General features: G+C 38.2%; 1 protein-coding gene across 8 annotated transcripts in view; it reads right to left on the reverse strand.

The window, feature by feature from the left end:
- LOC101025632 (E3 ubiquitin-protein ligase Arkadia) overlaps positions 1 to 20,946 on the reverse strand; it is an 80,710-nt gene extending 59,764 nt beyond the window's left edge. For 7 of the 8 annotated variants that reach the window (XM_031661256.1, XM_031661254.1, XM_031661251.1 and 4 more), the window contains exons 1-2: positions 20,924 to 20,946; positions 7,148 to 8,046 (exon numbers count right to left, since the gene is read on the reverse strand). In XM_031661256.1, the coding sequence (XP_031517116.1) occupies positions 7,148 to 8,027 (880 nt within the window). In that variant the 5' untranslated portion in view covers positions 8,028 to 8,046; positions 20,924 to 20,946. Of the gene's footprint in view, positions 1 to 7,147; positions 8,047 to 16,951; positions 17,658 to 20,923 lie in introns of those variants that run through there. The other variant, XM_031661250.1, reaches the window with a different exon arrangement.
- Positions 20,947 to 22,510: the final 1,564 nt, after the last annotated feature.

Genomic DNA, 22,510 nt, shown 5'->3' on the forward strand with positions numbered 1-22,510 from the left:
GTAATCCCAGCTACTCGGGAGGTAGAGGCAGGGGAATCACTCGAACCGGGGGGAGAGAGGTTGCGGTGAGCTGAGATCACATCTTTGCACTCCAGCCTGGGCAACAAAAGCGAAACTCCATCTCAAAAAAAAAAAAAAAATCAGTATTTTGCAACCCCTAATATAATGAATCTGGGCAAGACCATTAATAACTGCTAAAAAACATTACAGAAAACAGTGAAGGGGAACTTTATAATGGAAGGATCAGAATGACACCTGAACCCTCTGATCAAGCTCAATATGTGACGCAACAGACAGCACATAGTATCACCAACAAAGTACTGCCAGGACTAAACTTGAACCTAATCAAGCTTTTAGACCTAACTATCAGTTTACAGAAACGATGCCATATATAAAATAGAATTAAACCATGTGTGTTGAAGTCTCTGTGAGTAAAATGATATCTACAATTGTTCTGAAACTCTCCAGGAAAAAAAAAAGAGGGGTTAGAAATGAAATAAGAATGGTGGAATGTCAACAACTGAAGCGAGATAATGAGTATATGGGGGAGTTCATTGCATATTTCTGTTTTTGTATATGTCTAAAAGTTCCCAAATAAAATCATAAAACCAAAAAAAAATAACTCAATCAATGCTATTTTTCAAAAAGAGGGACAGAAGTATTCACAGCTTTAGATATAATTCCTGATCCTGGGACTCTACAATTCCAAGGGTTATCTTTTTAAGCAAACTTTTAAAAAAGCTTAAAAAGTCAATACAGTATGGACTACACATGGTAAACATATATATACAGCTACTGGATAATTTTTTAAGGCCCAATATAAGGTAAAATGACATCTGTAGTTTGAGACAAAGTTTCTAGTGATGCATCACTCATGGAGTCAGTAAGTGCCGTATCTCACACAAAGCAGATGAGGATCCTATGCTCTCACAAATTGTGATGACTTAAAAAATGGTTCTAGCAATTACCAAGACGTCAATGTCTATGATGCTTGTGTGGATAAAATTATTTTCAGGAAGGGTGCGTAATAATCACTAATTCTAAATTAACATTTTTTCAATATTTTATATGTAAATAAGGTAATAAGACATATGACTATTTTAACAACAGCCTTAAAACTTCATATTTCAAAGCAAGATAGACAAAACTTCTTTTTCTCCTCAGTAGTAAAATGGGACTGACTTAAGCTCTCTTATTTAGGAGCATATTTGACATTTACATTTCCTTCAAGACTGAAGGAGATATAATCTACAATACCTATTAATTTTAAAGTTAATAAAGTATCAGGAAGTCCTCATATCCACAATTAATTGGGAAACCCAAGGTTTTAGTGCTACTAAATGTTAATTACTTCCAGTAAGGTTCTCTGAATAGATCCTAGAAATACATTACTAAAGTTAACACCCATTCTCAAACCTAGCTTCTGTTAGGTTATTTTAAATATCTGAAGTTCTTGACAAATATTATAGGAACAAAACAGAATGTATAAATTATCAGCCTCACTGGCAACTGGGAAAAACTCAATGTCCAACAGGCTTGCTAATAGCCCAAGTAACATATCACTTCGGCTTTCTATAAAGAAAGTTATGTATAGAAATAAAGTTAAAATAATAAAAAATAAAGAGTTAAAGTTAAAAGCCAATTAATAATGGGACACCAAAAAGGGAATATTTTCCAGAAATCTGCTGATTATAATCAATAAACTGGTTATGTGCAGTGGCTCACACCTATAATCCAGCACTTTGGGAGGCCGAGACAGGCAGATCACTTAAGCCCAGGAGTTTGAGATCAGCCTGGGCCACATGACAAAACCCTGTCTCTACAAAAAAAAAAAAAAATTAGTCATGTGTGGTTGCACACACCTGCTGCTGTCCCAGCTACTAAGGAGGCTGAGGTGGGAGCATCACCTGAGCCCAGGGAGGTTGAGGCTGCAGCAAGTCGTAATTGAGCCACTGCACTCCAACCTGGGCAACAGACAAGGCTCTGTCTCAAAAAGCAAACAAAACCAAACCAAAAAGAACCACAAATAAACTGATGATGTAAAGTCAGTTAATTATATACAACTGTTGTGCCTTGGAGTGTTTTAAGATATTACAAAATACTTAAAATGTAGAACATTCTTCCATCAGTTTATTTCCCAATAGCCAATAAATATTGATGCACCAATATGGTTTGGCTGTATCCCCACCCAAATCTCACCTTGAACTGTAATAATGCCCACATGCCAAGAAGGGGCCAGGTGGAGAAAACTGAATCATGGGGGCAATTTTCCCACATACCATGTTCTCATGGTAGTGAACAAGTCTCATGAGATCTGATGATTTTATAAATGCGAGTTCCCCTGCACAAGCTCTCTCTCACCTGCTGCCATGTAAAATGTGACTTTGCTCCTCATTCACCTTCTGCCATGATTGTGAGGCCTGCCCCGCCATGTGGAATTGTAAGTCAATTAAACCTCTTTCCTTTATAAATCACACAGTCTTGGTTGGGTGTGGTGGCTCACACCTGTAATTCCAGTCTTTTGGGAGGCTGAGGTGGGCAGTGGTTCTCTTGAGGCCAGGAGTTCGAGACCAGCCCAGCCATCATGGTGAAACCCAGTCTCTACTAAAAATACAAAAATTAGCCAGGCGTGGTGGCGCACACCTGTCATCCCAGCTACTCGGGAGGCTGAGGCAGGAAAGTCACTTTAACCCAAGAGGTGGAGGTTACAGTGAGCCCAGATTATACCACTGCACTCCAGCCTGGGCCACAGAGTAAGACTGTCTCAAAAAAATAATCAGAACGAATTACTCAGTCTCGGGTATGTCTTTATTAGCAACATAAGAATGAACTAATACAGTAAATTGGTACTAACAGAGTGGACCACTGCTGTAAAGATATCTGAAAATGTGGAAGCAACTTTGGAACTGGGTAACTGGCAGAGTTTGGAAAAGTTTGGAGAGCTCCAAAGAAGATAGGAAGATATGGGAAAGTTCGGAACTTCCTAGAGACTTGTTGAATGGCTTTGACCAAAATGCTGATAGTGATACGGACAATAAAGTCCAGGCTGAGGTAGCCTCAGATGAAGACAAGGAACTTCTTGGGAACTGGAATAAATGGGTCACTCTTGCTATGCAAAGAGACTGGCAGCATTTTGCCTCTGCCTTAGAGGTCTGTGGAACCTTGAACTTGACAGAGATGATTTAGGGTATCTGGCAGAAGTAATTTCTAAGAGCAAAGCATTCCAGAGGAAGAAGAGCACAAAATTAAAATTTGCAGACTGACAATATGATAAAAAAGAAAAACCCATTTTCTGGGGGAGAAATTCAAGCCAGCTACAGAAATTTGCATAAGTTATGTGGAACTAAATGTTAACAGGTATAACTACCCAATGCCTGTACCATCATTGTATCTAGGAACTAACTTGCTTCTAATTTTACAGGCTCATAGGCAGAAGGGACTTGCCTTGTCTCAGATGAGACTTTGGACTGTGGACTTCTGAGTTAATACTGAAATGAGTTAAGACTTCAGGGGACTGTTGGGAAGGCATGATTGGTTTTGAAATGTGAGGACATGGGATTTGGGAGGGGCTGGGGCAGAATGATATGGTCTGGCTGTATCCCTACCCAAATCTCACCCTGACTTGTAATAATCCCCATGTGTCATGGACGAGGCCAGATGGACATAATTCAGGTAGGCAATTTTCCACATACCATGTTCTCATGGTAGTTAGTAAGTCTCATGAGATCTGATGGTTTTATAAATGGGAGTTCCCCTGCACAAGCTCTCTCTTGCCTGCTGCCATGTAAGACGTGACTTTGCTCCTCATTCACCTTCTGCCATAACCGGGAGGCCTCCCCAGCCATGTGGAACCCTTTTCCTTTAAAAATTACCCAGTCTCAGGTATGTCTTTATTAGCAGTGTGAGAATGGATTAATAAATGCACATTGTAAGAAAAAGTTGTCCCAGAAGCTCCAGACTAACTAATACCCAATCATCCATACAAATCATATCAACATTTAGTAAATAAGTCAAATTAAAAGTTCAGACATTACAACTCTATCCAGAAAGCCTGAGTTCAAGTTCTAGTTCTACCATTTGAATTACCTAAGACTTTTTGCCAAATCACTTTATTTGAATCACTCAAAATATGACTAGGAAATAACCTATCTCCTAAGAATCTAAGGAAGTTAATTATTTGAAAGAGTTGAGATTTCTTGACAATCAAGTTAAGTCCCATTAATATTTCAGTTTAACTATTCTGAAAATAGTTTTTTAAAAATCATTCCAAACTGATTTTCCAAATGTTTCATCTGTAATATGAGTGTGACGATAATGGAATCCATCTCATATGAGTACTGGAAGGATTCAATGAGAATACACATAAAATAGAACATTACTAGCACAGAGTAAGCACTCAACCAGTGTTAGGTATTTTTATTACCAGCATGATATTAGCATTGAGGAATTTAATGCAAACTTCTTGGAGGGCATTCTGGTAACAATAGCTAACAACACTTTCAATGCATATACCCTCTGAAACACTTTTAGAAATTATTCCTTAAGATACACTTACATAGGTGTACAAAATGCAAGCTCAAGTTTGCTCAATGCAGCAAATATTCACTGCCAAAAGCTGATTAAATACATTATGGAACAGCCATACAAAGGGAATACTACGCAAATGTCAAAAAGAATGAGATAACTATACATGGTGATATAAAAAGAGTCACATTATTTATCCTTGAATAGGCTTTCACATTTTCTAAGGGAGATAAGAAACTACTAATAGTGATTACTTCTGGGTAATAGTAAGACTGGAGGATATGAAGAACAGATAACCTTTTATCTTCTATTTTAAACTTACTAGATACTTTTAAAATTCCATATCATGTGAATATTATTAAATCATTATTTTTTTAAAAAAATAGTTTACAGAAATCACTTGTCTAGAAACCAGAAAACACTGGGTGTTCTTGGTTTCAACATTTTGGATTTCTGTTTCTAATGTTTGAGGGTAATGTCTGAAAATAATGTAATTAAAATAATGTAATCCTTCCAAGAAAGGCAGTAAAAAAAAAAACTTGCTACAATAATTATTAAATAAGATTTTTAAATGCATTAAATTTGGACTTCTCTTTAATACTTGGGACTATATGAACCCCTGGCACTGATAATGACATTCAATTACTATATTCTCATTCCCCTATAAACATCAGCTCCTTAGAACTTCTGCTCCACATCAATCATCCTGTCTCATTAACTTCAAGCACAAATTGAGCTCTGCTGTTCTCGCTCCCAAAACCAGTACGTGCACATTCTGACCACCTGAGAAAAAAGTGACAATTAAGCAAGACAACCCCTCATTTCCCTTATTTTCAGGAAACCTCTGGGAATGGTTATTCTACACTCTTCTCAGCTGGCTATACATGATCAAAATGAACTTTTCTCAAAAAAGTATTTGTGTAGGTTAAAACTGATCTGAACATGGCCAAGCCTAAGATTAAGAACAAGGTTACTGGTTTTAGGATTCTGGCAAAAATAGAAAAATGAAAATGAAAAAGGAAAGAAATTCGTGGAAAAGGAAGGGACTCATAAATAAGAAGAGAAGAAGAAATGGCACATCCAAAAGTAGACTAGCAAGCCCTGACCTTAACAGGCAAGACATAAGGTAAAACTGAGAAAGCTTATGTTAGTATTAGAAACCATGACCTAGCTAACCCTTTAGAAAGCTCCCCCTAAGCCCACTGCCCTATTCACTAATTTCACAAGAAATTAATCTTTTCCCTCAGTTCAGACAGCTCTTCAATGCTCACTTCAACAGCTCCCTTTAAATCACAACTGTAAAAGTGATGCATTATCTTAGGATGGTCTGTATATATGGAACATACATTTCAGGACTGTCTGCAAATAAACTTATTCTACCTACATATCACATTTACTGTGTGTGTGTGAGAGAGTGTCGGTGCACATGAGCACGGGCACATATGCGCAAGAGCACTGACAGGAAATAGTCCCTATCCAATTTTAATTGATGTATTGTATGCACTGTCAGGACTAAAAGTCTCTGGGTTCTAGTATTAGAATAAAAGTTATTACTCAAATACCTGAAATTATTTTTCAACTATAAAGAACATGATAACAGCAAACAACAAGAACACAGCACTTAAAGAAAAAATATTGAGAGGTCAAGGCAGGTGGATTGCCTGAGCTAAGGAGTTCAAGACCAGCCTGAGCAACTTGACAAAACCCATCTCTACAAAAAATACAAAAATAAGCCAGGTGTGGTGGTGTGTGCCTATAGTCCCAGCTACTTGAGAGGCTGAGGTGGGAGGACGGCTTGAGCCCAGGAGGTGAAGGTTGCAGTGAACCAAGATTGCATCACTGTACTCCAGCCTGAGCAACAAAGCCAGATGCTGACTCAAAAAAAAAAGAAAAAATAATATTAACCAGTCTCTTTTAGTTACTAGAACTGTTCTTACTATGGTTGAATCCATCATACAGGGAGCTGAAAAAGTATTAATAAAAGTCAAGCATATTAAAGAAACATAAGGAAAAAAATGCGTACCATAAATTAAGAACACATATAAAATATAATCTAATATGTATAAAATGTATCTAAATAAAGCTAGGTGCGGTGGCTCATGCTTCTAGTCCCATCATTTTGGGAGGCCAAGGCAGGCAGATAATTTGAGGTCAGGAGTCAAGACTAGCCTGGCCAACATGGTAAAACCCTGTCTCTACTAAAAATACAAAAATTAGCTGGGCATGGTGGTGGGTGCCTGTAATCCTGGCTACCTGGGAGGCTGAGACAAGAGAATTGCTTGAACCCGGGAGGCGGAGGTTGCAGTGAGCCGAGATTGCGCCACTGCACTCCAGCCTGAGGGACAGAGTGAGACTCTGTTTCAGAAAAAAAAAAAAAAAAGGAATAAATGGCTATTCCCCCAAAAAACTCTGACTTATTTTTGTCACTAGAAATTTTTTTTAATTTTTATCTTAGCATTGGAGTCATGGTTTAAAACTGCAATTGATAATTTATATGGCTTAAAAATAAAAGTTAATAGAGCCTGATAGTAATTTTAAATAAAATCAGTAAGACACAAACAAAAAATTAAGCACATATACAATGCAATCGGTTCCATGTTTTACTCAGCTTAAACATTTTTACCTGAGGGAACAGCTGAATTGTTTTGGTGGTTTTCACTGGCAGAAACAAACAAATCTTCTTCTCCTTCAGTTGATGAGCTAGAAGAGGATTCGCTGCTGAGGTCATTCTCACTGGAACTACTAGAACTAGGTAGCAAGGCATATTTTCTTCGCGCTAACACTTCTCGTTTCTTCCTCTGCATTAATATCCTTTCTTTTTGTTTCTGTGTCCTCTGTGAGGAATTATTTTTTACAAATCTCTTTCTGCATGGAAGTCTCCGTAATGAACTGCTATGTAAACAGGGTCTTTTCATTAACAATCCTGATACAGATTCTGTCTCAGTCCGAGGCCACTTATGAGACCGTGCACTATGGCTTCTACTTTTAGCACTCAAAATGGTCTGGGAATGTCTTACAGGGACTTCTTTATCCTCATCTGAAGTCACAGTATCAGAATCTCCAAAATGCAGACTAGATGAAGGAGAAGAAAGACAATCACTAAAAGAGGAATCATTATCTTCATCACTTGGTGCTCCTAGGTGTTGCCTCAGTCCTAATATTCCCTGGTTTTCTTTAACACAATTCTGCACATACGAAGGGCCAGCCTGCTGGCTTTTGCGTTTTTTCCTCACAACGACACTTTTTTCTTGTTCTTGCTGGTTACCATTCATGTCCTTCTCTTGTTTTTGAGAATCATCACAAAGGTGAGAGAATTCATTCCCCACTTTACTATTAATCATCTCAACTCCTGCAGGAAAACTTTTGGCTGCCCCAATGGGCTCTGGATGCAAAAGGATCCCTTTCAGACTCTCCTGTGTCTTTGGTGCATCAGAAGGAATCTCACTCTTCATATCCACTTTTAAGGTGTAGAGCTCGTTATATTCAGGAGTCCATTGAGACATGGGAAACTTTAAGGAAAGCCTAGAAGACAAAATTAGATATTTAAAAGAATTTTAATGTGTTTTATTATACTATTTAACTGAAGAGTTCTCAAATTCCACCAAGAAGATCCCTTATAAAGGCAGAACTGTCTTTTCCTCATCAGTGCACAAAATGTGTTATGAATTATTTTACTGTTCTTATAAAACATTTTTCTCTGGTCACTCTACTCATGCACCCAATTTTTAGAAATACAGTAAATATAGAGCATAAGCCTACTTAAAAACTTCTATTAATCAAAAACTGATCTTGTTGCATATCTTACTACCTTCAGCAACATAACATATTTGGTCAAATCAAACAATTACTTCAAAACCTATTTCAGTGAAATATAGACAAAAGGATTCGAATTCAAAAGACTAGTCAACATGTTTTACTCCTGGTATGACATTTTTAACTGGTTATTAAATATTTCTGTACATCTAGATGGTTACATTAGATTGATACTATTAATAATGAGCTAATGAATATAAGCTTCTCTTTTCTATGTTTTTTTTCCTTCATACCATTCTATTAATTCTCTAATGAGAATCTGAATTCTCCTAATAATAGGCACAACTACTGCATTTCAGTTTTAGATACAGAAAGATTACAGCCAAGACTTTGGGCTGCTAAAGATTATTCAGTTAAATAAACAGTACAGCAGAATATAAAATCAAACTTTGTACAGCTAATCTATCTAAATCATTCAACATCTTAAATTACGAGCTGCCAAAAGGAGATATGAATTTAAAGCATTTACATCAATGCAATGTACATATAAAAATAACTTAAAATTAGTAAATAGCATGACAAAATGAAACATATTCATCAGAAAGGCAGTTACTGTGACAAACGAAGAGCTTCACTGGTGTAAAATATGAGTAAACACTGTTAACATATTTTTAACAAGTTTTTATTAAGTATAGCATACACATATAGTCTAAGTTTATAGATCAATGAACACTAACAAAATGAACACCTCTATGTAACTGGCAAACAGATAGAGAAACAACATAACCAGCACCCTAGAAATCCTCTTGCCATTACTACAACCCACCGAGTTGTTAACCACTATTGTAACTTCTGACACCATAGATTTGTTTTGCCCATAAAATACATTTTTAAACCAGTTCCTAAAAAGCGAGTAAAACAGCTGTTTTGTAAGCAAGTATTTTCCCTCTCTACAAATGGGTTACAGAAATATATAATCTTACAGGTCTCCCATGTTACTGTAGTATACAACTTTATTATCAGAACAAATGACAATAATTAAGGCATAGAATGGCCTATTCCTACAAAAAGCTATCAAAACCACTATCTTCTTTTATTCTTATTTACAAGGACAGGCAGTGCTGTATCCAAGATCAGCCATCAAGCCCTATCTGTAGTTCAGCAGGATCAGTGATAAACCAGGAACACAAAGATGAGTGAACATGAGCATGGCAATGAGCAAATTACAGAAGGCAGCCAGTCAGACAAGGATCATTTTAATTAAAGGCAAGAAAACAGAAGTCACAATAAAACACAGGTACATGTGATCTAAGAGTTGAACGGGATCAAATAGGATGGCTATAATAAAGAAGACAGGTAATAACAAGTGTTAGAGAGGATGCAAAAAAGGCCGGGCGCGGTGGCTCAAGCCTGTAATCCCAGCACTTTGGGAGGCTGAGATGGGCGGATCACGAATCCTGGCTAACAGGAGGGTGAAGCTACGTCTCTACTAAAATACAAAATGCTAGCCAGACTGTGGTGGCGAGGCCTGTAGTCCCAGCTACTCAGGAGGCTGAGGGAGGGAAGAATGGCGTGAACCGAGTCAGACTTGCAGTGAGCTGAGAGATCTGGCCACTGCACTGCAGCCTGGTGACAGAAGCGAGACTCAGGTGCCAAAAAAGGAGGATGCAAAAAAAAAAAAAAAATTGGAACCCTCATACATTGCTGATGGAAATGTAAAATCGTACAAGCTACTTTGGGAAGCAGTCTAGCAGATCCTCAAAAATTAAATACAGGCTGGGCATGGTGGCTCATATCTGTAATCCCACCACTTGGGAGGCCAAGGCGGTGGATCACTGGAGGCCAGGAGTTCAAGACTTGCCTGGCCAACATGGCAAAACCCCATTTCTACTAAAAATACAAAAATTAGCCAGGCTAGTTGCACATGACTATAATCCCAGCTACTTGGGAGGCTGAGGCACGAGAATCGCTTGAACCTGGGAGGAAGAGGTTACAGTGAGCTGCGATTGCACTGCTGCAGTCCAGCTTGGGCAACAGAGCAAGACTGTCTCAAGGAAAAAAAAAAATTAAACACAGAATTGCTATATGACCTAGCATTTCCACTCCTAGGTATGTACCCAATAGAAATGAAAACACATACTCATAAAAAAACTTATAAACAGCAACATTAGTTATAACAGTCAAAAAGTGGGAACACAAATGCCAATCAACTGATGAATAAATAAATCCACATGAAAGATTACTCAGCAACAGAAAGAAATGAAGTATGGTAGTCCCTCACTATCACTATCCAGTCTAACTTTCCACAGCTTCAGTTACTCACAGTATGAGAGAGAGACCACACTCACGTAAGTTTTATTACAGTATACTGTTAGAATTGTGCTATGTTATTGTTGTTGTTAGTCTCTTATTCTGTCTAATTTATAAATTAAACTTTATCATAGGCATGTAGGTGTATGAAAAAAGAAACACTATATGGTTTCCAGCATCCACTGGGGGTCTCAGAATGGTTTCCCCTTGGATGAGGGCAGGGACTACCATACTGATTCAAGCTACAACACGGATGAACAATATGCTAAGTAAAAGACACCAGTCAAAAAGATAACATAATGTAAGGTTCCCTTTATATGGAATGTCTGGAATAGGCAAATCTGCAGAGCTAGAACGTGGGTACCTAGGGCTGGGGATGATAGGAAGATTCGACTATAATGGCCAAAAAGTATGGAGTTTCTGGCCAGGCACGCTGGCTCACACCTGTAATCCCTATACTTTGAGAGGCCGAGGTGGGTAGATCACCTGAGGTCAGGTGTTCGAGACTAGCCTGGCCAACATGGTGAAACCTTGTCTCTACTAAAAATACAAAAGATTAGCCAGGTGTGGTGGTGTGCACTTGTAATCCCAGCTACTCAGGAGGCTAAGACAGGAGAATTGCTTGAACCAGGGAGGCAGAGGTTGCAGTGAGCCAATATCGCACCAATGCACTCCAGCCTGGGCAACAAGAGTGAAACTTCGTCTCAAAATAAAATAAATAAATAAATAAATAAAATAAAATAAAAGGTGGGCCGGGCGCAATGGCTCACGCCTGTAATCCCAGCACTTTGGGAGGCTGAGGTGGATCACCTGAGGCCAGGAGCTTGAGGCCAGCCCGGCCAACATGGTGAAACCCTGTCTCTACTAAAAATACAAAAATCAGCCAGGCATGGTGGCAGGCACCTGTAATCCCAGCTACTCAGGAGGCTGAGGCAGGAGAATCACTTGAACCCAGGAGGCAGAGGTTGCAGAGAGCCGAGATTGCGCCACTGCACTCCAGCCTGGGCGACAGAGCAAGACTCTGTCTCCCGGAGGAAAAGAATTTCTTTTCTTTTCAGTGAACTGAAAATGTTCTACAATTGATTGTGGTGCCAGCTATGCAACTCTGTGAATATATTAAAAACCCAATGAAATTATATCCCAATAAAACTCCTGCCAGAAAGTCAAGAGGTTAAAAAAAAAAAGTGAAAAAGTCAAGAGGAAAAGTATCAAGATTTCTGGGCATCTGATAACTATATAGACTCCATCAGCAACAGAAGTCTCACGATGTATCTTGGAAACAGCTGGGGTTCTTCCAGAAATCCATGTCAGAGTTATGTTCTGGTGGATTTCAGAGGAGGAGATCGTGGAGTCTTTACTGGCTGAAGATTTAAAAATAAGACTCCTCATCCATAATTACTAAGTCCTCATGTTGATAATGGAGATCATGAGAGGCAATGAAAATTTGCCAAAAACCAGACAAATTCTGAGAACATGGAGCCATGTACGTTAGTTTACAAAGAAGCGATTCATAGCACAATTAACTGAACCCAATTTCTTTTCCATCATTTCATGTCCCAAAGCCAAAACAACGCAATCAACTCTTTATGGTTAAATCTGCTCTGATTTTTGGTCAATTTAGTCTGTCCAATGAGAAAACAGTAGAGGGGAGCAAGGAGGGGTGGTTTGGTGTATGCTGTGGTGTGTGTTTGTACACCAGTAACTGTTCTCTGAGTTACCATGTCATGCAGTCATTAAATGCAAAATTAGCATCCCATATAACTAAGAGGTTCCCACCCAGGGAGTAACTCACACTATTTTTTTTTTTTTCTAAAATCCATCGCTGTATTGTATCATGTTCTAAACGCTTTTTTCTAAAATCCATCGTTGTATTGTATCAGTCTGTATTTTGAACCGAGAAGAGGAAAGTTCAAAAAGAGACACAAGTATTGCACTTAACTTAAAAAGTGGCAAATATAACAACAGATAATATTCTCAATGATTCGCTATTTGATAAAACTGTATTCTAGTCTTTTATTTTTGTAAAAATTACTGGCTGATCTAATTTACAAAGGAGGCAAATGTGTACAAAATATATCTCCTTGGTGACATTATAAATGGCTTGCTGTTATACATTGCTTCAATAGTGAAACCATAATACTAGTCCCTCTTTGTGTACACCGATCCAATCATTTTATTGCTATATCATGATGACTTCATGCTAATTACTCCTGATACTAGTGTAGAATACACCACTATTGGTAAACCTTGCACTAAGAAAATATAATAGCTAAAAAAAATACTTTCAAAAGTAAAATTTAGAGTTGGGATTCACATTTTATGTGATCAAGTTTATGTGAGCAAAAGGAGGACAAACCCATTAAGACTACCCATACAACTCTGAAGAACTCTACTTCTAAACTGTGATACACTATTATTGGTATGATTCTTCACTACCAATTATAAATATGAATACTTGCTTCAACTGTAAAAAAAAAATGTAATTATTGCTTACATGACTCTAAAGAAACAAGATTTTTAAAAGAAATTTTAAAAGCCGGCCAGGCACAGTGGCTCACATCTATAATCCCATCACTTTGGGAGGCCGAGGCAGGCAGATCACCTGAGGTTGGGAGTTCGAGACCAGCCTGACCAACATGGAAAAAATCCGTCTCTATCAAAAATGCAAAGTTAGCCAGGCATGTTGGTACATGCCTGTAATCCCAGCTACTCAGGAGGCTGAGACAGAAGAATTGCTTGAACCTGCAAGGTAGAGGTTGCAGTGAGCCAAGATCATGCCATTGCACTCCTGCCTGGGGAACAAGGCGAAATTCCATCTCAAAAGAAAGAAGAAAAAAAAAAGCCATAGATCACTTGGCATTTTTCTATAACAGTTTTAGAGATTATCAGAAAATCAACTAGAAATATGTCTACCATTTAACTATCTTTTTCATATAATTAAGTGAAAAAAATAATACTTGTACTACAGGGATATCACTTGGGGTGAGTATTAAATTTTTAATTATCTTATTTATTTTTCTATGTGCCAGCATAAGTGTATTAAAGCAAATGCCTGACAGAATATTCTCTTCTGCTACCTATAACTACTACTACTCATATCTAGATAATACAGACAATAATGTTTTGTTACATATTCTAAATAGTCAAAATTTCATTAGCAAGAAACGTATTTTCCCTCAAAAGTATCACTCTGGACCCTTAAGTGCATTAGCTCATACTAAAATTTCTCAAGAGATTTCTGCTAGGAGTACACAACCTAACAATGTACTCAATTATGAAAAGAAGAGTGCAACCCTGATAAACTTACTACCTTTCCTAGTAGAAAGGAGAAAGTTATACTCAGGATAACTGCTATGAAACTGTAAGATAAACTTGATTTCTGGCTGAGTGTAGTGCCTCACGCCTGTCATCCCAGCACTTTGGGAGGCCAAGGAGGGTGGATCATAATAGCATTATTTGCAAAAACCAAAAGGTGGAAGCATTCCAAGTGTCCACTGAAGTGATGAAAAGATAAACAAATGTGATATACATGTACAATGAAATAGTATTCAGCCTTAAAAAGGAAACCCTGACGCATTACAACATGGATGAATCTTGAAGACATTATGCTAAGTGAAATAAGAAGACACAATAAGACAAATATTGTATGATTCCACTTATATGAATTACCCAGAGTAATCAAATTCATAGACAGAAAATAAAATGGTAGTTGTGAGGGCCTGAGGGAGGGGGAGAAAATGAGTTAGTGTTTAGTGGTTACAGAGTTTCAGTCAGGGAAGATAAAAAGTTGTGAAAATGGATGGAGATGTTGCACAACAATGTCAATGTACTTAATGCCAAATTATAAACTTAAAAATGATAATTTTATCTTATGTACATTTTACCACCAAAATAATTCAAAAGACATATTGTTACAAAACACTATCCTGGAAAGGCTAGTAAAGTCACTCAAGAGAATGGGCATAAACATGTAAAAGAAGAATATTTAATCCTATTTTGGCATCTGCTTCTCAGAGAATCTGGACTAAAACACACTTCATTTAAAAAATCACCCTCTCTTCCTCATCACTCAAACTCATATTCTGTCTTTCATAAAGTACTTGCTATTAACTGAAAAGATCTTGTTAGCCTATTTATTACACAAAGCATCTCAAAAGAATGTAAGTTCCAAGGAAGTGGAAATCTCATCTAGGCAATCTTCAGCAATGAAAACAGTTGACTGGCACATAGTAGGCACTCAATTAGTATTTTTTAAATTGCATTAATCTGTAAAAGAATGGGTAAAAGGAAGGAAGGAAACACAACTGCTATATTTCTAGCTTAGGTAACTAAGAATATAGTGACACCAATAGCTGAGATAGAAAAGAAAATACGCAGAATGAGAATAGTAGTAACAAAATTAGGAAAACAATACCTAAGATTTCTCTAACATTTACTATTGTCCAATTTCCTTTTTCAGGTATTCTGGAGCCACAAGATGGTTACCATATAACTGAGGATGATCAGGTCCTTAAAACAGAGAAACTGACCATAGAAAAGAACAGTAAGGGCCGGGCGCGGTGGCTCAAGCCTGTAATCCCAGCACTTTGGGAGGCCAAGACGGGCGGATCACGAGGTCAGCAGATCGAGACCATCCTGGCTAACACCGTGAAACCCCATCTCTACTAAAAAATACAAAAAACTAGCCAGGCGAGGTGGCGGGCGCCTGTAGTCCCAGCTACTCGGGAGGCTGAGGCAGGAGACTGGCGTAAACCCGGGAGGCGGAGGTTGCAGTGAGCTGAGATCCGGCCACTGCATTCTAGCCTGGGCGACAGAGCGAGACTCCCTCTCAAAAAATAAAAATAAAAAAAAGAAAGAAAAGAACAGTAAGGAGCCAAAAGATTCTTTTCCTGTATATTATTGGTAAACTGATCTACATGCTACTTCTTGGGGATAGGAAATATTAAATAGGAAAGTGGTTGCATCTTCCAGAAAGTCTATTAAGATCACTCTTCATGTCCTTTAGGGTCTCAAGGCTCAAAGTTATAAAGTTCAAGGCTCAAAGTTCAAACTAGAAAACTGGCAGGATTCAGCTCACAGACATGGCTTGTTTGACATATGTAATTCGGGGCAAAAATAACTGATAGTTAATAGTGAAACACGGCCGGGGGCGGTGGCTCAAGCCTGTAATCCCAGCACTTTGGGAGGCCGAGACGGGCGGATCACGAGGTCAGGAGATCAAGACCATCCTGACTAACACGGTGAAACCCTGTCTCTACTACTAAAAAAAAAAAAAAAAATACAAAAAAACTACCCGGGCGAGGTGGCAGGGGTCTGTAGTTCCAGCTACTCAGGAGGCTAAGGCAGGAGAATGGCGTGAACCCGGGAGGCGGAGCTTGCAGTGAGCCGAGATCGCGCCACTGCACTCCAGGCTGGGCGACAGAGTGAGACTCCATCTCGAAAAAAAAAAAATAGTGAAACACTAGGCATTCTCATTAAAATCTGGAAGAAAAAAAGGTCTTCACTGTTACAAAACATTGTTCTGGAAAGGCTAGTAAAGTCATTTAAACAAGAGAATGGGCATAAATATTTAAAAGAAGGTAATTTTTTTCATTACTGGCAGATGACACTGACAAATGAGCTCAACAGTAGAAAACCACTGGCAACAGTAAGACAGGCCAATTACTTATATATTTACTAAAAATAAGTAACACCTCAAAAATCAATGACTTGACTTTACACAAACAGTAGCTAGTTAGAAAATACTACAAAATAACAAAAAAAACTACTACTTACAATAGGAATGAGAAGATTTAATATCTGGTATGAAATTAACAAGAGACACATAGGACCTACACGAAAACAATTGTAACAATGGCACTTATGCAAAAATTTATGGGAAATTCAATTTGATGCCAAAATAATAGCAAATTCTTTCAATTATAAAACAGGGTAAACTAACATGCTATTTCCTCACTTTTTTCTTTTTTTTTTTTTTTTGAGACTGAGTCTCGCTCTGTCGCCCAGGCTGGAGTGCAGTGGCACAATCTCGGCTCAGTACAACTTCCGCCTCCCGGGTTCAACCGATTCTCCTGCCTCAGCCTCCCAAGTAGCTAGGATTACAGGCATGTACCACCATGCCCAGCTAATTTTTTATATTTTTAGTAGAGACAGGGTTTCACCATGTTGGCCAGGCTGGTCTCGAACTCCTGACCTCAGGTGATCCTCCTACCTCAGCCTCCCAAAGTGCTGGGATTATAGGCGTGAGCCACCATGCCCAGCCAATTTCCTCACTTTCAAAGATTCTCTGTCATCAAGGGAATCCACCAGAACACAGTAGATCTGTTCATACTTTTGCATTAAGCAGCTCAGAATTTCTCCTTACTTTTCTCAGATCCAAAGTAAAACCTAGATACCCTCTAGGTAGACAGCAGGAAGAACAGGCAATCTCCTTATTGGATGTGTCTATGCTGATATAATGAGAAGCTTCCTATTATTTGCCAATGTCACTTTGGTCAGTCTTTTGGCTGCATTTAAAAGACACTGGAAGAATGATTTACATGGAGTGTGAAGAGATTAAACAACTTAAATCCAAAGACGTTCACTATACTCCTTAACTTAGATATCCACAGAAACAATCACTTGCTAAAAGAGGACTGCACAAGGGATATCCATCTGAGGAGATTAAGGGACGTCCTCCATTCCATGGTGGTCTGGATATTACTGCTCATGCTATAAAAAGGAACGAAAATACAGTTAAATGTAGAACAGAACCGTCAGATTCTGGAAGTCAAAGTTATCTTTTGGGAGGTCTGTCTAGGATAACTATCTCCTCTGACAGGTAAAGAGGAACTGAGAAGCAAAGATGGAACCATGCTTACATTTAGACAGACTTTCACATGATTTTAATATCTCAGCTAAGGCTTGCTCTGAATGAAGTTAAAATTCTCTGTCACCTCTAAGTATAAAGACCTCAAAACACAGGGTAGAGAACTAGCTAACAGACAAAACCACTAACAGGAAAATTTCAAGGTTAATTAGTCTTATAAAATATTTTTATTTTATGCTTGCAATCCCAGCACTTTGGGAGACCAAGGCAGGGGAATCACTTGAGGTCAGGAGCGCGAGACCAGTCTGGCCAACATGGTGAACCCCATCTCAACTAAAAATACAAAAATTAGCCATGCATGGTGGCACGCGCCTGTAGTTCCAGCTACTCAGGAGGCTGAGGCGGCAGGATCGCTGGAACCTGGGAGGCAAGGTTGCAGTGAGGTGAGACCACGTCACTGTACTTCAGCCTGGGTGACAGAGAGAAATTCTGACTCAAAAGAAAAAAAAAAAATCGTAAGAAGCTAGAGAAAATGAAGGCATAGCAATAACCAAAAAGCTACAGTAAATCTAAGAAACATGTGAAAACATTATGGAAAATGAAATATTCAATGGATACTGAGTGATAAACAGTGATGTAGATTTTCGATCTAGGGATCAGTGAGTTACAGTCTTGATTGACTCTGCCACTACGTAATCTTGGCCAAACTATTCTCTAAAACTGTTTCTAGTCTATAAAATTGGAATAATAATAGTGCTCACCTCATAAAATTCCATAACTGTTAAATGAGAGTACCTAACAAAGCACATGGAATAGTGGCTGTTATTAATTACTTTCCTAAAGGAGCAGTTACATACATAAGGCATAACATTTAAGACCTTCTCTTATACCTAAAAATAAATGAAATCTTTGAGATCCAGAAGGGCATAAGCCAGGCAAGGTAGTTCACACCTATAATCCCAACACTTTGGGAGGTGGACGCAGGTGAATCACTTGAGGTCAGGAGTTCAAGATCAGCCTGGTCAACATAACAAAACCCTGTCTGTACCAAAAATACAAAAATTAGCCAGGCATGGTGGCACCCACCTGTAATCCCAGCTACTGGGGAGGCTGAGACAGAAGAATCACTTGAACCTAGGAGGCGGAATTTGCAGTGAGTCGAGATCACATCACTGCACTCCAGCCGGGGCAACAGAGCAAGACTTCATCTCAAACAAACAAAAAAAGGCAGGGCATAAAATCTAGGATCTAACCTATGAGGACACAGAGGCATAAGAATGATACAATGGACTTTGAGGGAAAGGGTGGAAAGTGAGGTGAGGGATAAAAGACTACACATTAGGTACAGTATGTGACTCAGGTGATGGGTGCACCAAAATCTCAGAAATCACCACTAAAAGGAAATTATTCATGTAACCAAACACCATCTGTTCCCCAAAACCTACTGAAATTTTAAAAATAAAAATTAAAAACAACAAAAAGAAGGGCATAAAAAACTGTTCCCACAAAAGTTTGGAAATTATAGAAACAAAGGACCAAATTTCTTTAGCATAAAACCTCGGCCGGTGTGATGGCTCAAGCCTGTAATCCCAGCACTGGGAGGCCGAGGCAGGGCCCGGATCCGCGAGGTCAGGAGGTCAGACCATCCTAGCTAACTTTCTGTGAAACCCGTCTCTACTAAATACAAAAAAAACTAGCCGGGCGAGGTGGCGGGCGCCTGTAGTCCCAGCCACTCCGGAGGCTGAGGCAGGAGAATGGCGTGAACCCGGGAGGCGGAGTTTGCAGTGAGCTGAGATCTGGCCACTGCACTCCAGCCTGGGCGACAGAGCGAGACTCCGTCTCCAAAAAAAAAAAAAAAAAAAACCTATCAAAGCCATGAATTCTACAAACTTTCCTCTACTATGGTAGACTGGAGTTTGGTAGCTGGATGTTTCAGCCCCCTAAACTCTAATACCAGACATTCTGCTTTTGGAAACAGGTAAGTCAAACCTCTCTCAATTAATAGGTTTCAATTTCTCAATGAACTTAATGATTTTCTCATCTGTCTTGTTAAAGTATGCTGAAATCCTTAAATATTAGTCATCAAAGAGAAATATAACATCAACTTACAACTCCTGTCAATACAAACTGGGTGAAGTTCAATATGTTATAGAGTATACTGCTCTAGCTATGACTCTGTTATTATCACGGTCAACTGCAAAATGAAGGGTGTATCTAACCTCACAAGCCTGAACAGTATCTGGGAGTCAGTTCTTTTTCGGTAGGGTGGCAGCACTACAAGTTATAGGGGCATACTGCACAAGTGTCTAATATTTCTGGTAAGGAAGCCTGGATCCTGAAATGTATACTGAAACATAAAACATGAGATATAAAGATACTGCCAATTAATTACTATATAATACAATATATAATGCATATTTACTATATATATAATGCATATTCTATATAGTATATATTTCACTATATATAATGCATAGTATATATTGTATTATATTTATGTATAGTATATACATATATATGTATACTGTATATTTATATAATTATCTTACAAAATATATAGTGTATTTGCATATTATATCTAACAAATTTTATATATCTAACATGTAAAATATTTTATGTATGAAATACATTATTTATATTTTATATAACACAAAATATACAATTATATGATATATAAAATAAAATCTAAGAGAACTAAACTCAAAAATCCATTAAACTCATTTCAGTGCAGTAGCTGTATTTTCCTATCAATAAATACTTTCATGTTCTTTGTGGTTTTTTTGAGACGGAGTCTCACTCTGTCACCCAGGCTGAAGTGCCGTGACATGATCTCTACTTACTGCAACTTCCATCTCCCAGGTTCAAGCAATTCTCCTGCCTCAGCCTCCCAAGCAGTTGGGACTACAGGTACACACCACCACACCAGGCTAATTTTTGTATTTTTAGTAAAGACAGGGTTTCAACACGTTGGCCAGACTGGTCTTGAACTCCTGACCTCAGGTGATCAACTCACCTCAGCTTCCCAAAGTGCTGGGATTACAGGCATAAGCCACCACATCCGGCTTAAATACTTTTAAATATCCAGTAATAACATGTTTAAAAGTGCAGTGGAAAAAAGATCACTTTCCCCAAAGCAACAAAAATAGTTATATAGTTATTCCAAGGTATTAAGCCTGACAAGAACTGTGTATAAACCTATACGAAAAACACTACAAAACTGTAAAACAGAATGTAACAGACAATCTTAGTAAAGAGCGAGAGACCTCATTTCCGGATGAGCAACGACTCCAAATTGGCTCCATCACAAAATAGAAGAAAGCCAATTTTTTCTTAAACTATAAAACATAAACACTACCATCAGACATATCAGGACTTTAAAAACACTGTATTTTTTCAAATGGCCTGAATACATACACCTAAGGATCCATTCAAATTAATATTGTTTGCATTTTGTTTCTCATTATTTTGTTCAGTGGAACTGTAAATTAATTAAAACTTAACTGAAGAAAATAAATAAATGGATCCCACCTGTAATCCCAGCACTTTGCAAGACCGAGGCAGGTGAATCACTTGAGCCCAGGGATTCAAAACCACCCAGGGCAACATAATGAAACCTCACCTATACAAAAAAAAAAAAAAAATACAAAAATTAGCCAGGGTGGTGACACATGCCTGAAGTCTCACCTACTCGGGTGGCTGAGGTGGGAGGATCACTTGAGCCTGGGAGGCAGAGGCTGCAGTGAGCTGAGATCTTACCACTGCACTCCAACCTAGGCGACGGAGCATGGCGCTGTCTCAAAAAAAAAAGAAAAAGAAAAAGAAAAAAATGTACAGTTATATGCACAAGTGAGAGGGCAGAAACAAAAGGGAAAAGCTGAACTCAAACTTTTTTCATCCTTTACTTCTTTAAAAGAAAAAAGTATTCCACAAAATTAACTGCTAAGCAGCCTTTTAAAATCAGGCAGGATTTGTACAAACTGTTATGGAAAGTATGGATCATTTTCTTTAAACAGACTACAAGTCTACTATTATAGCATTCTTCTTTGTGAAACAACTTACATTAATATATGCATTTTAAAAATACTGAAAAATACACACTTAACAGTTCAGGAGTGAAACAATAGGGTAGAAATTTATAGCACTGGGCTAAGGTCTTTTACCCTTTATAAGTTTCTGTATACATAGTTTGTTTTTTCTAAAAAGTAACCATTTACCAATTTCGAAATTAAATATTTTTTAAGGAAATAAATTATGAGAATACATTTAAATTTTTCACTACATTAGAACACAACTTTGTTGACAACAGATTTCTACACAAACAAATCAAATATATGCAAGCACAATTTTTACAGGAATCTTGACTAGGCATAAAATTTCTTAATGACTAGAAATGACCACCAATCCTGGACACCTTAATGACAGAATAGGGCAGAAACTCGGAAATGGCAGTGACTGTTAGCAGACTTGAATGGAATTGTCAAATGTGAGAACTGATTTTTAGTTACTGATATTAGTCTACAGTTCTAGGCATGTTGTTTTTGAACCCATGTTTACAAATAAATTTTAATGCTCGAAAATGCTAATTTATCAAATCATTCCACAAAATCTTTCTTCATTAAAAGTGTAATAATTATTGCTGCATTAATGGAAAGTAGTCTATAAGAGCTCAACAAATAAGCCGGGCAGGTGGGTCACACCTATAATCCCAGTGCTTTGGGAGACCGAGGCAGGTAGATCACCTGAGGACAGGAGTTCAAGACCAGCCTGGCCAACATGATGAAACTCCATCTCTACTAAAAATACAAAAAATTAGCTGGGCGTGGTGGCGGACACCTGTAACCCCAGCTACTCGGGAGGCTGAAGCAGGAGAATCGCTTGAACCCAGGAGGTGAGGTTGCAGAGAGCCGAGATTGTGCCACTGCACTCCAGCCTGATCAACAAGAGCGAAACCCCATCTCAAAAAAAAGAAAAAAAAAAGTTCAACAAATAATGTGACAAACCTGGAAGACAAACCTCCAGGACCTTTTGTTCTTGATAATTCAAGTAATAAATCTGTCAACTTTCAAAGCTTCAAACTTACAAACTACTCTTAGAGATTTCTGTTATTTCAACTTC

The sequence above is a fragment of the Papio anubis genome, unplaced genomic scaffold (assembly GCF_008728515.1).
Source record: "Papio anubis isolate 15944 unplaced genomic scaffold, Panubis1.0 scaffold117, whole genome shotgun sequence".
NCBI lineage: Eukaryota > Metazoa > Chordata > Mammalia > Primates > Cercopithecidae > Papio > Papio anubis.